The following is a 14,817-nucleotide window of genomic DNA, read 5'->3' as shown; positions in this document are numbered from 1 at the left end:
GGGGAGAGGGTAAGAAGGGGGTGGGGCTGGTTTTGCTTTTTATGTTAGCAATCGCAAGGATCGGGGTGTTAGCAGAATAAGGTTAGGTGTTATCAGAATAAGACTTTTAAGGGTGTTATCATAATAGATCCACCCTATATATATATATATATATATATATATATATATATATATATATATATATATATATATATGAGAGGACGAAGAATCCCGACTGTTGTCGTGGGGGTCGCTTCTCCTTCGTTCCCGTGTGTTAGAAATTTTGGTGTAATACACTCGGGGACAAAGTGAGGAGCGACCATCACCGAGAGTCGAATATATACACCACGTGAGCTGAGAGTTTTTAAGAAAAGACTCGACAGACCGATAGTCAACCCGTGATGAATAATAATGATCTAGTTTAGTTTTTGTAGTACATATATTTAATTGTACAAGTTTAATTTTTGAATTATGAACGTAGGAAATGTCGTCATTAGACGACGAAAGTCTTCCGGGAGAGTGCAGCTGGTACCATGACGATCGAGGTCTGTGCGACATGCCTCACCTAGACGATGATCGGCGCTTCAGCATTAAGCTCGAGGAAACCTTCGATGTTGAAACGGTACGCAACGACCACAAGTGTTTTTTCATAATTAAGCATGACTACAACTATTTCAACGTGTAATTTTCATCTTTTATAATTCGAGTAGCTTATCCCATGCCATGCAAGGCGATATGTCTTGGAGAGGATGAGTTTTGAAGACCATGAAAGTTTCGAAACAAAGAAAATTCATCTAAAGACTCATCATGATGTGGATTTTGAAGTAAAGTTGTACAATTCTGAGAGCGTAGCCCATTTTGGTTGCAAAAAATGGGAAGCACTTTGCAAGATGTATGGTTTTGATGAGGGTATGCTTGTCACCATGGATCTTGGTGATCCTGAAATCGAGCAAGACAATATGGACATTTGGGTCCTTATTGATACGCCTCCAATTCTACCGCTATGTGAGTTTCTTAAGCATAGTTATTAGCTCATTTATATTGTTTATTTAAAAATAGTTGACAGCTTATTTTCATTGACAGCTTATTTTCATTCTTCAAAGAATGTGCGGGAGATGGTAGACAAAACCCACTACACCGATGGCTCCGAATTAACTTACAAGGAGAAAAATCATCTGGTCGGATTTGTACTGACATTGAGAATTACAATATCTGCAATCAAACTCCTCAACATTATGGTCAATACGTGCCACTAGTGCATGTGTTGAACTACGGTAACTACCATGGAGATACCCTGGTAAGATTTTTTACTATTACGACATACGTGCATCTTTTGCATACTTCTTTAACTAGTACATCATTGCTAACTATGAAGTTATTACTATGTTTTTCAACAGATAATCCCAGAAAATTGTGTGCCTCATTTGATGTATCAGAAAGGTAGCCTTAATGTTTTGAACATACAGCCAGGTCATCCTATGAATCTCAACTGTTCATACCAGATTTCTAAAAGGAATGAAGACATGCAAATCAAAGGATGCAAAAAAATATATGGACAGTCGTAAGGAGGTTCTTGGAAGCAAAAGGAAGCGAAGCGCAAGAATTGGAGACATGATGATCTCCATTCTCCATAATGGAGAGTCAGGGTCTATATTGTTTTATGCTATTTTACCTTAAAGAGGGTATTTAGGTCCTACCTAATACTAATGATCATGTGCTAAGAACAATTAAGTAGGGTTGGTTAGATGACTATGAGGATGATGATCGTATGACTTGTTATTAATAACAAGTAGAAGTTGTATGATGATGATTAGTAGACTTGTTATTATATATGATGATGCATGATGCGAGCATGAAGAGTTATTATATATCAGCGGGTGAAATGAACATGGATTGGATTGAAGTGATGGCAACATGCATGTGGTGCATGTCGAAAGTAGTACAATCCAAACTTGATCAAGTTAGGATTAGTATTACTTTCGACATGCACCACATGTTGCCTCACTTCAATCTAAGTCATGTTTAGGCATAGCAATAGCAGTAGCACAGAGATAAAAGAGGACACATCTCTCTATTAGCTACCTATACCAACCTAAATTAACCCCCAAAACCCCTGAACCACCTCCTTTAAAAAAACAGCCCCTGAAATGCTGACGCGTGGAAGCTTATTGGTCCCGGTTGGTGCTACCAACCGGGACCAAAGGCCCTCGTGCCTGGACTCGCCAGAGCGGCCACGTGGTGGCCCATCTGTCCCGGTTAGTATAAGAACCGGGACTAAAGGCCTAGGGCATTAGTAACGACCCTTTAGTCCCGGTTCCGCAACCGGGACAGATGGGCCTTATGAACCGGGACAAATGGGCCTTTTTCTACTAGTGGGGGCGGGGGAAGGGCAGGGGAGCGGTGGCAGCTGGGACGAGGCGAGCGGAGATGTTTTTTCTTTGGGAAACGATTGTGGCCGGACGACCGGTTGAAGCTTGCGCGGGTCGCCCGGGCGGCGATAGGGCCATGGGATCGAGGGAGATGGGGTAAGGGAGTGGGCGGTGGGACGTGCGTACGTGGGTTGTTTTATTTTTTTTCTTTCGTGCGGGGATGGGTAGGATCATGGGAGGAGATTTTTTTTCACGTACTGGGTTATCGAACAAGGTGGAGGCGGGGGGATCGAAGGTCGAACCATCACGACGTTCGATCCCCCTTTAATAGTAGAGATATAAACAAATGTTTACGTAATTTTAAAATGTTTTTTGCGGGTAAATTTTAAAATGTTCATGATGTTTCTAAAAGAGTGAAAAGGGGATAGATTTCAGGAAGATATTGCGGGTTGGGAGATAAACTACTCCAATACAATTTTCCTAGAATATATAACAGTTGCTTTGACAAAAACTTATCGTTAGCTGATGCTCGGAAAAGGATTTGACCTAATACATTTCAAAAGGATCCTTCTCGGGGAATCACTGTAATTTGATTCAGTGTGCTGATATTACCCTCGCTGATGAAAAGGATACTATTAGGTGGACCTTGAAACAAAAATGGTTTTTTACTCTGTTAAATCTTATTATAGAAAACTGATTGAACTGGTATTAATATTTCCCACAGATTTACGTGGAAAACAAAAGTTCCTCAGAGAGATAAGTTTTTTATGTGGTTGGCTCTTGTGTCGTTTAGATGAATCTATTGATCATCTTTTCATGAAATGTTCCTGGGCTAGAATGTGATGGAACATTATAAAATGTTCATTCAATTTGCTTGATATAGCTGACAATACTGAGGCTTTGCTTAACACTTTACTGAAAAGTTTTAGAACTGATGATAAATATATGATTTTCACAGGAGTGTATGTGGTCTTTCGGACCATTTGAAAAATGAGAAATAATACTGTATTTGACAATGCATAATTTACTGACCCTTGTGTCCACAATAATATGATTGCTAGGTGGCTAAATGATTGAACAGTTTTGCAGAATAAACATGAAAATCCTAGAAAACTGAAATGGGTGGTAGGAATGCTAAACCAAACAGGAAATGAAGCATTTCGTGCATCTCAAGGCTGGCGTTTTGGTGTGCTACGACTACAGTGAAGATCTGGGAAGTTAGTTGGTGCAAGAACCTAATGATGGAGAAGCTAATTTTGGTTATTTGTTGTTCTAGTCTGCTCAGGCTTAATATATCTGTAATGACTGACGTTTATACTTTGCACTGTGGTCTGGTAGTTGGTCGCATGTATTAGCATAAGCAGCGTCTCAAACGTTGCTTCTTGTCTTCCTAGGTACCTGTTGATGATGATCTGAAACCTCAGGTGGCTTATTTTTTTCGGATAAACTTATAATACTCAAGCGTCAAATGTACAATCCTGCTTACATAAATCGATGACCTCTGGGGGTCCTGATCCCAACCAGACAACAGTTCTACTCTCAGTTCTAGCAAAACAAGCTAAAAACTCACTAACTAAATTTTGACCACGCTTGATATGAACAATACTAGTCGTTCGAAGAGACTTCAAGTACTTTATCTCTACCACCAAAGACCCATAGATTGACCTGTCAATGTCCTTGTCCTTCAACATATTCGCCACTATAAGTGAATCCATCTCAATACAAACTGGAAGTTCCGTCCGCTGAATAGCAATGGATAAACGCTTCATGCATGCACATATTTTTGCTTCAAGGGCATCTCAGCATGAAAATAACTCCCTGCAAGATGAGTAAATAATGTTGCCTAGATTATCGTGAAGCGCCATACCAGCACCAGCCCTTCCATCATTAGTCCAGGAACCATCCGTATTGAGCTTCACCCAACCCACTGGAGGAGGAAGCCACTTAGCAGGAGGCACAATTCTTGATATTTCATATGGCTTATTTACCGCTGGATCACAAGATATCACCGCTTTACCTTTCACCGGATCACAATTAGAATTTTGAGCTATAGCAATTAACGACTCAAGGTAGCTGTATAAATACTGGCGCAAATCATCCATCGGTGCTGGAATTTTAGGATGTACCAACTCATTCCGATTATGCCAACATCTCCATAAAGTGAATAATAACATAGCTCGCTCAATATCTCCCAAAGGATACAAAACCTCCAGCAGCCATTCTAGCTTCGATAGATCATGGCCAGCTTGAGCTGTTAGGTGCCCTAGGATATCTGGTGTGTGATATCTTTTATTTTCTATTTAGTAGTTGTAAAAGATTTAGTTGTTTCTGATAAATGAAATCGTAGGGAGATCCCTCTTTATATTACAAAATGATGTTTTTTAAAGTGTTTTCACCTTTTCAATTAATGTTCATGAAAATTTTAAAAGTGATCAGGAAAGTTTAAAGGGGTGTTCATGCATTTTAAAACATTCAAGAAATTTTATAATTGTTCTCGTATTTTAAAAACTGTACATACTTTTTCGAAAAAAGTTCATCTACCATTTTGAAAAAAGTATTCACGAAATTTGAAGAGTGTTCGGGAAATTACAAATGTAATTCCAAAAGTGTTCATGCATTTTTAGAAAAAAATGTTATTCTTTTTCAAAAAAATATTATATAGTAAAAAGTGTTTCTTAAATAAAGAAAAACAAGAAAACAAAAAATTCCTAATTTAAACATAAATATAAAAACCAGAGTAACCCAATAAAACCACCAAAAAATGCACAAAAATAAGAGCCGCTGGAAACAGAGAAATCATGCTCGCCGCCATGCTTCCCTACTGATCTGGCCCTTGCGACGCCTTTGTGAGTAACCTATCACTATAAGCTAGGTATTGCAATTGCGCATGGCAGTCGAAAGGTGAAAGTGCCATGTTCCTCAATAGTATTTTGGTGTTGCTGACAATGGGGTTAGTGAGGATTAATGTCGTTTGTCAAGTTTATCTCAGAATGTTGGTTGCTCGATGGTTATCAAGCGAAATGCCCGTATTTTCAGAAAAGGGAGAAAGATGTTGATTCTCTGAAGACTCGGAAGTTTTTTTTTAGAAATTTCATCCTAGAATTAATAACTTACCCATTCTCATCATCGGTGAAGTCCATCTTATTGTGATAGAAATGAAGAGCTATTTGTGGAGAAACTTGCAAGTCAAGTTTGAGGGAGGCCGACCTCGAGCTTAGAGATTTGGGCAGAGTGGTGTAGTGCGAGTGAGGAAGAAGGGGAGTGGGGGTTTTCTGGAAACGAAGACAACAAGCGGAAGAAAGCAGGAATGAAGAGTTCATGCGTCGCGGAGTTGGCACGACAAAAATAAATGTTCCATAACTCGAAGAAACGACGTGCATGACGCGGGAAGGATAATTTTTTTTACAAATTTATTAAGTACGAAGCAACAAAACTATCTTGTTGTCCGGCGAGTTTTAGAGAGCCAAACTTCGTATATACAAATGCAAGTTTCAAAGAAAAAACTTAGGATTTTAAGCGTTATTAGATAGAAAAGAAACAAAAGGCTGGTTTCATAGAACGTAACTTCAGAAAACAAGATCCACTAGCTTAGAAGTAAGAATAAATCAAATGAAAGAACTATCATTGCGGTTGGAAGAATAAAATCATAGTAGTATCTGTAGCGAAAAAAATATACAGTGAAACGAGGATTTTGTCCAAGATGGCATGACATGTCGTACCACAATAAGGAAATCAAATAAAGAGTCTATGAATTTGCAATGCGTTGAAGCATGCCATGTATTTGCAATGGCACATAATAGGAAGAAGCTAATTGGACAAACTTGAAATGAAGGCAATCAAATGAGTGTAAGAAAGAACGCACATCGAATGAAACATACGACTAGTACAAGGTGACACTGGAGTAGATATCAATGCACCGAGGAAGAAGAAGTTGAACAGTAATAATGGATGGAAACACAATTAAAAAAGAAACAATTGAGGAAGAATAAAGAACGAATTGAACTTGACGGAAAGATGAAGACAATATACAATGAACATGGACGTAGGGAGCAGTTGGACGAAGTGTTAATACCAGTATATTTTGTCATATTGACAGGATTCCTAGTTTTCATCTCATTTTCAGGAAATTCCGGCCCAAACAAGTTTCGGATCTCGACGAACACCAATTACTGTAGACAGCTCCCTAGGTGCGTGCGCCTGCACTGGCGTGCCTCTATGATTTTTGGGACTGAATTTTCTACTCCCGGATGCACCTACACCCGCATGAACAATACACTGAAAAAAACAAAAAAAATCTGAATTTTTGGGACATCAAACTAGATCAAAAGTTTTAGCTTCTTGCAAAATGTCGTGATCAAATAACATTCGAGGAGCCCTCACCAAAAATAACAAAATCAGTGCTCAAAGTTTTGTTCACTTTTGAGCAGTGATTTGTTTTTTTTTTTGGTGAGGCCTCCTCGAATGTTATTTGGTCATGAAATTTTACATAAAACTAAATTTTTTGATCTAGTATGATGTAAAAAAAGAATCAGATTTTTTCAATTTATTTTCTGTTCTTTTCATGTGTACTGTTCATGCGGGTGCACCTACACCCGGGAGCAGCTACACCTTTCTCATGATTTTTCGCAAGTACAAACCCAAGTCTATTTGTTAAGTTGGTGGAAGTAGTAGCAAAGTTGCCGCTGCTTGCAGCATCACGGGAAATGTTGATGATGACTACTACCCCCTCCATTCCCTAAATAGAAGAACTTTTAAAGATTTCAATATGAACTACGTACGGAGCAAAATAAATGAATTTTCTACATTTTAAAATATGTCTATATATGTTCATATGTAGTTCGTATTGAAATATCTAACTGGACTTATATTCATAACGGATGGTACTTTAATTGAGGACACAAGTACATCAGTGGTGTTGTATGTTGCTGCCCATTTTTGAAACAAAGCTCTTAGTTTGGACAATGAGCTACTAACATTGAGTTTATAGAGGAACCCCCAAAACAATAAAGACAAGCTTGAGAAGCCAATTTCTGTTTCACAGTACAAGCCAGAACCGTGGATGCTACATAGGGCGAGCATCAAGAAGTGCTAGACAACTAAATCTTGCTACTGTAAGTAATTATATATGCATTACGTACATACTTGCTGTTCCAGTTTTCATTTTTCTGACAAGGTATTTCGTTGGTTTTGCCATGTGCTTATCTTGTTGAACACGATAAATTGCAATTTTATGCTACGTGGGCCGGTCAGGTTGGTTTGACAAATAAACTTTATCGATAGATAATTGATTTAGTCCACAAATGGTATGTATTACCGCTTCCTTTTCAAACAAAATATAAAGGAAAGCACACAGTTAATTGTTGTATTACAGAAAATATGAGCAACTACAAGACCACCGCCTTCACACACTCATCTATCTGGTGAGTGGTGGTGAGAACACACATGGCAGTGGGATTCGCAGCTAGTGAAACTAGTCGCACCCCTCGGCGCCAATCTCTGTGAAGGCGGCGATGAGGCTCGGTACCACATTGGCGAGTGCAAGCCTTAACCCGGCCGAGCATGGTTGCTCCCTACTTGATTCAGTGGCATGGGCATCACCAACAACACATCCCTGCAACCATGTGTTGCATGTCCTGAGCACAAACCTTCCGCGGCAGCGGAAGTGTTCCTTGACGAATTTCTCAAAACCCTGAGGTGGCCGGCGCATAAGGTGGAGCATGGTCCGGAGGGTGAGCAGGTAAGCATTCTCACTATAGGGCAATGCATTGCGATGGCCCTCCCGTTTGCCGACTAGGGCCTCATATCCGGCCTCGTTGTAGTATGGTTGGGCATTGAGGACGAGACCCTGGATGGAGACAACAACTTGGAGGAGGCTCGACGTTGCCGGCGACCATAACTCAGTGCCCTCACCGTCGAATGTGCCGAGCAGGCTCAGACACACAGTACCAGACTCGTAGAGGTTGGGATTGAGGCGCAGACAGAAGGAGTGGTAGTACACTTGCGGTGGCGCAACCGGGTAGGACGGTGGCAGCTGCAAGTCGAAGAAAAATAGCCCGTGATTGTATGGTGTCCCGCTCGCGCCGACCATCACCAGCCGGAGCAGGTCCATGCGGTCCTCAAACGCTTGCACATAGATGGTTTCTGCACATTGAAAAGTTAGCTATTCATTTGTAACCATGCATTATGTATTTCCACATGCATTCACATACCTGGTAAGTCATTCTCTAAAATTTTCCATTCCTTTTGCACTGTTTTGGCCCAATTCTTCCCACGTCTACCGCCCTGCATTCCGTTGCACAAGATAATTCATTACTGTTCTATATGATATGATCATGCACTACATTTAGTAAAAATCGTCATATGATGACCTGTGACATGTCGTGTGGTCATTTACTTATATTATTAAATCAAGGAATACACTTGTGCAATAAAAAAATGTTATAGTAATAGTTAAGCAGATGGATTCTAACGATAGATGAACCATCTTGTGCATGCATGTAACTTTTTCTTCACTCTAACCTTAGGCTGTGTTTGACAACAAGGTATTGCAAAAACTGTAGTATTGGAAAACTGCAGTATTTTAAACTATAGGTACTAGATACCACAGTTTTCACATATCAAAGTATTTTGAAGTATTGAGAATACTTTGACGTGTTTGGTTGGTACTCATTTACAACGACATAAATTAGGTGCATAGCTATTTCATAGAAGTTGCAACATGGACGTTCTTAGCTGGCCTTGTAAAATGAATGGCCATGCTCGCACAAACAGACCAGGTGGCATGCCTAGGCATCAGCGGCGCCTGGAGCGCAGCAACGCGAAACAGAATATTGGCCGACGCTATGGCTTGGCTACTGCTTGGCCTGACATAGGCGCATAGTGGCGAGCCGGCTAGGACGGTGAGCGGAGGCACGGGCGACGGTCGGGAGCAGTGCATGTGTAGACAACAGTGCCTTGTGGACTCGAGTTGCAGCCATCAGCACAACCATGGCTGGCCAGCTTACTGACCAGATGCATGCACGGGGCGTAGGAGGAGTGCAAGCGGAAGTACGAAGGGCATCATTTTTTTCCATTGCTTTCTCTTGACTTGTCCATGGCCGACGATGTCAAACAAGCAGCGGCAGTGGCGCTTGCAGCGAGGAAGCTGACGAACAGATTTGTTTTCTTCGCCAGCTCTGTTTTTAAAAAAGAAGTCGGAGGTTCTTTTTTTAATACGGAGGAAATACTGCAGTTTTGGCAATACTGCAGTTATAAATATCATATTTTTTTGGGTCGCCAAACAGGTCACAGTAATTAAAACCGTAGTAATTGAGAAAACTGCAGTGTTCCTATAATACTTAGAAAAAACTGAGCTACCAAACGGGGCCTTAATGATTTTCTTTCTTCTTCAATTTATAATAAAACTAGTATATAGTACTACCGTCAGTGCCACAAAAAATTATAAAACTATAGTTACCTCATCCGTAGTGTCAAGGTAGTGGTGATCCGGAGGGGTGATTTGCAGTACATCGAAACGTGGAAAGCGTAATGATATGTTGCAACAACTGGTAGCGTCTGCAGCCTTCCCCTCGGCAAAATCGTGGCCGTTGCCATTCAGCTCCACAACATTCCTTGCCACGGCAGCATTGATGGTCTCCATTGCAGCAGCACCAATGCTATCATCTTTAGTGGCCGTTGATAACTCTCTGCTTCCTGATGACGACGGTATTGGCAGCCGGTTCACCAGGTATCCTTTACCTCGGGCCACCATGTCACCGGTCAATTGGAGCAAAGACTGAAATGCAAAACCCAAAAAACTTGTATTCTTTGCTGGCTGGTTGTCGCCTTCGACGTCGCTATCGCTGGCTGGATTCTGCAGACCATCGTCCTAAAATCAGAGGATACATATGCCGCATCAATTGAGATGAATACATGCAAGTGATGTTGTATAAATTGTAAGAGGTCTAAAGTTTCAGTATAAAAATATGCGTCTAGCAAGTAGGTTAAAAAAAATTGATGCCCGCAGGTTAGTACAACCCGAAGCACGTCCCCATTGTTTCTCGAAGTGCGCAGTGTTAGAAGGATGGGTATATACCATGTTCGCAACAGCCGGTTCTTTTGGTGCATCGTCGACGCCATCGTCCTCCACCCACTGGCCCATTTCAGTCCACAGATCCATGTAGTATTCCTCTCTAACGACAAGGATCTCATTGGGCAATACCTACATCACACATCCAATCAATTCAACAACAACTAAATTCGCAAAAAAAAAAAAATTCAACAACAACTAATGAGTAGAGTTGAGTCAAAAAAAAAAGACTCGTAGAGTACTAATAGAAAATATATACCATTGATATGTTACCATCACCCCACTTGACTTGGACGTACCCACTAGGAATGTCAATAACACGTCCCACCCATGAAAGATCGGTGTTGCCCCGTAAAGGTGCAGTGTTGTCGTTGGGTGATCTTGATGGTAGGAGGCGAATGACAATATCTCCGTAGTAAGCAGAGTGGCCAGAGTCCCTTTTTAGGTCATACGTGCTCACCGTATCGTCGCACTCGACCTCCCTAGCCTCGTCAGGGCACACCGCTGCCTTGAACCACGACACGCGAACCGTCTGGTCCTTGGAATGCAGGCTCCTGACGACACCCACACGCTTTGTGGATCTAGTTCCATCATCAACAATGTGATCTCCAGCAGCATCAACTGGAAGAACATTGGCAACGACTTGCTCCCCCGGGAAGAACTCATGCTCATTTACTATGCCAAAGGGGATGACTGTCGATGAACGTCTACCATGTTGTCGCGTGCCGTCCTGCCACAACACGTCGACGGAGGTACGAGTCCTGGCAACAACCATGGGAAACTCCACCTCAACATGCCTCCTGACTTGTGGGCGTCGCGACCGTCTATGGCCCTCAAAGAAGACCTTCCTCAGCTGTTTCTGATAAAACCTCACATCCATCTCCTTTGTGGACCGTAAGACATCAGCAGTTGGTGCTTCACACTCGTGACCAATCACATCCTCCCCCTCCTCCTCCTTGCCATCGGCATCTTGATCATTAGCACAAGCTGCATCCCCATTAGCATCGTCGATTTTGGTGGAACTAGGTTCACGAAAAAAGCAGGCATCGGCTACCCCCCAACAACAATGGGATGCGGCACTGAAGAACGTAAGATCATCCGCATTCTGGTATGCTGGAGGAGCGGATGCATCGACGAGGCCCTTGTCTGTGCCATAATGCATCGACGCAATCCAATAGACGAGGGCGGTAGACGTCTTCACGTTGACGACAGTGCCTGCTATACGGTTAAGATTCCAGTAGCCATTAAGCCACAATGCTGCCTTGAAGAGGGAACAAGGGTCTAGCGCACTGACGCGGAGACCCGGGTAGAAGCGACTATTCTCTTGCTGGCGATACATGTGGTTGCCGTCCATGGCATCACCCACTCTTGTTAGCGTCTTGGACTCGGCGTCGGTGACCCTGCAGACCGCTCCGTCATCGAACAGCACATCGACGTCGACTGACACCTCCACGACCCGACCGAGCCACGGCCCGGACACGACAAAGTCGCCAAGGCTGAGCCTCCTGACGCGCCACAGGCTAGACGGGGACATGCCCCTGATGACCTTGGTAGCCATGCCGCTTTTGTCGAAGTCGACCAGGTCGAGCACGGTGGTTACGTCGGTGACGATGCCGATCTGGCCGCCGACGTCGGACGCCGACCCGACCACCTGGCCGGGGTGCAGGTGGCTCCTATCAATCACCTTGATGTCGCCGGCGCTCTTATGCACGATAGAGTCATCGATGCGGAGGATCTCGAACGTGTCGACCGGGACAGAGATGTTGCCCACCCTGGCGTCCGGGAAAACGAGGCCACGGTCGAGAACCCCGCGCCCGAAACTCACGAGGTCTAGCGTGTAAATATTGGGAGATGCCGTCGCGACGACGTCCATCTTAACCGACTCTCCGGCGAGGGCACGCGCAAACCTGGTGGGTTGATCTCGCTTGAGGCAGCTTAGAGCTGATCGATTAGTCTGGCTGGAAACGCACGGTGATAGATGTTCCAACCTAGGAAGTGTAATACACGTATAAGTATATAGCATCAGCTGTCAAGTAGGATTAGAATTCGTATGCTACTCGGACAAGTACACCACGTCGTGCTTAAACCTAACACAGGTCAATCGCTAAGGATGGAAGCTGTAGATACTCACTCTGTTTATTTATTTTTTGATAAAATCTCAGAGTGTAAGGTGTAGTGTATTTCTTCTAATTCCACATAATTCCCTTATTAGCCCTGAAAAGGGAAAAAATATATCTCTTCCGATTGTGTGTATCTCTCTGTCGACTGCATGTATTTCTTACTTTTTTTTACTATGACTAACTCATTTACTTGTCACTACTAATAGATTTGCCAAAGGTAATTCCATCCTAACTTGTCTATAATTATGTGCCTTGATCACCGTGACGAAAATAATACACCTTAAATAAAGAAACAGAGGAAGTATATAGGAGTAGAGTACTTTTTTTTGAACATATAGGAGTAGAGTACTTGTGTATGGAAGTTTGTTAGCTTGGGTGGCCTATGTTACAAAACGTCGGCGTGTTAGTAGTGTCATAAGGCCAACTCTAACCGATCCTCTAAAAATAAAGGAGCAAAACGGTGGCGTAAATTTAGTGAAGAATTTTTACTCCACAATAAATTTAGCGGAGTAAAAAGCAAATTTTCATAAGTCCAACATACATTTGATTTAAACAACTGAAATTCGATACACAATGTACATAATCATCCGTCAAAACATAGTCTAGTTTTTAAACCTAAACATGAACTTGAACTTAAAGCTAAACGTGAACTTAAACTAAACCTAAAATGACCTTTATAGAGGGTGAGCCAATCCGCCCGTGAAATCCTACCGCCCATGAAGTCTGGCCCTGCGTCGTCGTCGTCGTCGCCACAATCGGGGAAAATCCTCCACCATTCTTCACGTTGAAGTCCTCCTTGTCGTCATTGTCGTTGTCGCCATGTTCCTCGTCGTCCGAGAGGACGATGACCTTCCCGTCGACTGTGCGCTCCGCGAAGATCTTCTGCTCTGCCTCCGCCAGCTCGAGGTACTGGCAGCGAAGGTCCTCGATGTACTCCTCGTCAGCCGCGATGTGCACTCCCGCCTCCCGGTCCTCCCTAGCCACTGCCGTAGACACCACCCCCGGCGGCTTCGGTGCAAGCTTGACGGGCGCCTCACCCCATGGGAAGTTGAGGCGGGCAGCGGTGTCGTGCAACCGGACCTGCCACCGGTCATACTCGAGGGCAACGAGCTCGGCGAGGGTGGTGGCAGCGGCTTGAGGATGCGTGGCCCTTGTGGCGGCGCGGATTTGTGCTACGTTTTGCGGATGGGCGGCGGGGCCCGGCGGCTATGGGATTCGGCCATTTGGAGGAGGGGGCGGCAGGGAACGTCGAGGGGGGTGGGGGTGGTTGTTGTCGTGGTTCTAACTCTGACAGTGATGTAGGGGGGTGAGTATGGAGAGGCTAGATCCTAGCTATTGGGAAGTTGTTACACGCGAGGTTTACGAGTTCGGGCCCTTCTCGGAGGAAGTAATAGCCCTACGTCTCGGAGCCCGGAGGCGGTCGACTGGATTATGCGTGTATAGATTACAGGGGTGCGAACCCCTCCTACTGAGGGGGGGTGGCTTATATAGAGTTCGCCGACCCCCTCCTGCCCTCAGTAATGCAGGGTTTTAAAGTACATTTAAGATGGGGCGTTACTGGTAACGCCTCTAATAAAGTGTTGTAATGACCATGAAGACTACTTAACAGCTAACCGTTTGCCTACGGAGTGACTGTAGATCTCCTGGCAGTCGAGTGAATAGCTTCATGGTCGAGTGGTAGCTTCTTGGTCGAGTGTCTTGAACCCGTCGAGTGGAGTACCTTCAAGTCGATTGATGGGTGATTTCTTCTAGGGATGTCCTTGGGTAGGACTCTTTGGGACGGGTCCGTGCTCCTACCCCAGGTACATAGCTTCATCATTAGCCCCTGAATGGATCGAGGTTAGAGTGGGGGAAGAGTTGGGGATCCTTTCCGACCGGTTCTTCGAGGTTGTAAGAGTGCCTCGCTTAGGGTCAGTTGTCGCGGACGACGTCACCAACCTCTTTCAGTCGCCTTGATCCATTCCAGGCCCTTCGTCGAGTGAATATCCTTGCTTGCGCCATGCCGAGTGTTGGTACGAGCAGGATACTCTGTTTTTGGCAAGCGGTTCTGCGGCCCGCGGATCTCACGGGATTTGGATTTTGGGAAGCGCGCGGGACGGGAGTAGCCGCAGTAATCGGAAGTGAAAAAGCGGAAACTCCTCGATCCTCGCGTCGCCTTTTTCGCCACGTACTGCGCGCGCGTCTGTTGCGGGATTTGACTGGGCTGCCTGGGCCTACTGGTCAGTCACTCGAGAGCAGCCCCTTATAAGTTGCCGGCTCGGGGTTTCCAAGCTGCGCGCTT

The 14,817-nt window shown here is 43.9% G+C and overlaps 1 protein-coding gene across 1 annotated transcript; it reads right to left on the bottom strand.

The window, feature by feature from the left end:
* Window positions 1-7,818: 7,818 nt before the first annotated feature.
* On the bottom strand, window positions 7,819-12,289 carry LOC125533988 (putative ubiquitin-conjugating enzyme E2 23). The gene is made up of 5 exons (XM_048697303.2): window positions 10,676-12,289; window positions 10,423-10,548; window positions 9,805-10,215; window positions 8,558-8,630; window positions 7,819-8,489 (listed from the first exon to the last, which is right to left on the bottom strand). Exons 1-5 carry the CDS (start codon window positions 12,287-12,289, stop codon window positions 7,819-7,821), a joined length of 2,895 nt encoding a protein of 964 aa, XP_048553260.2.
* Window positions 12,290-14,817: the final 2,528 nt, after the last annotated feature.

This window comes from Triticum urartu, chromosome 2A (assembly GCF_056163025.1).
Source record: "Triticum urartu cultivar PI428250 chromosome 2A, HENAU_Tu73, whole genome shotgun sequence".
NCBI lineage: Eukaryota > Viridiplantae > Streptophyta > Magnoliopsida > Poales > Poaceae > Triticum > Triticum urartu.
This window is presented reverse-complemented; position numbering and strand designations above follow the sequence as displayed.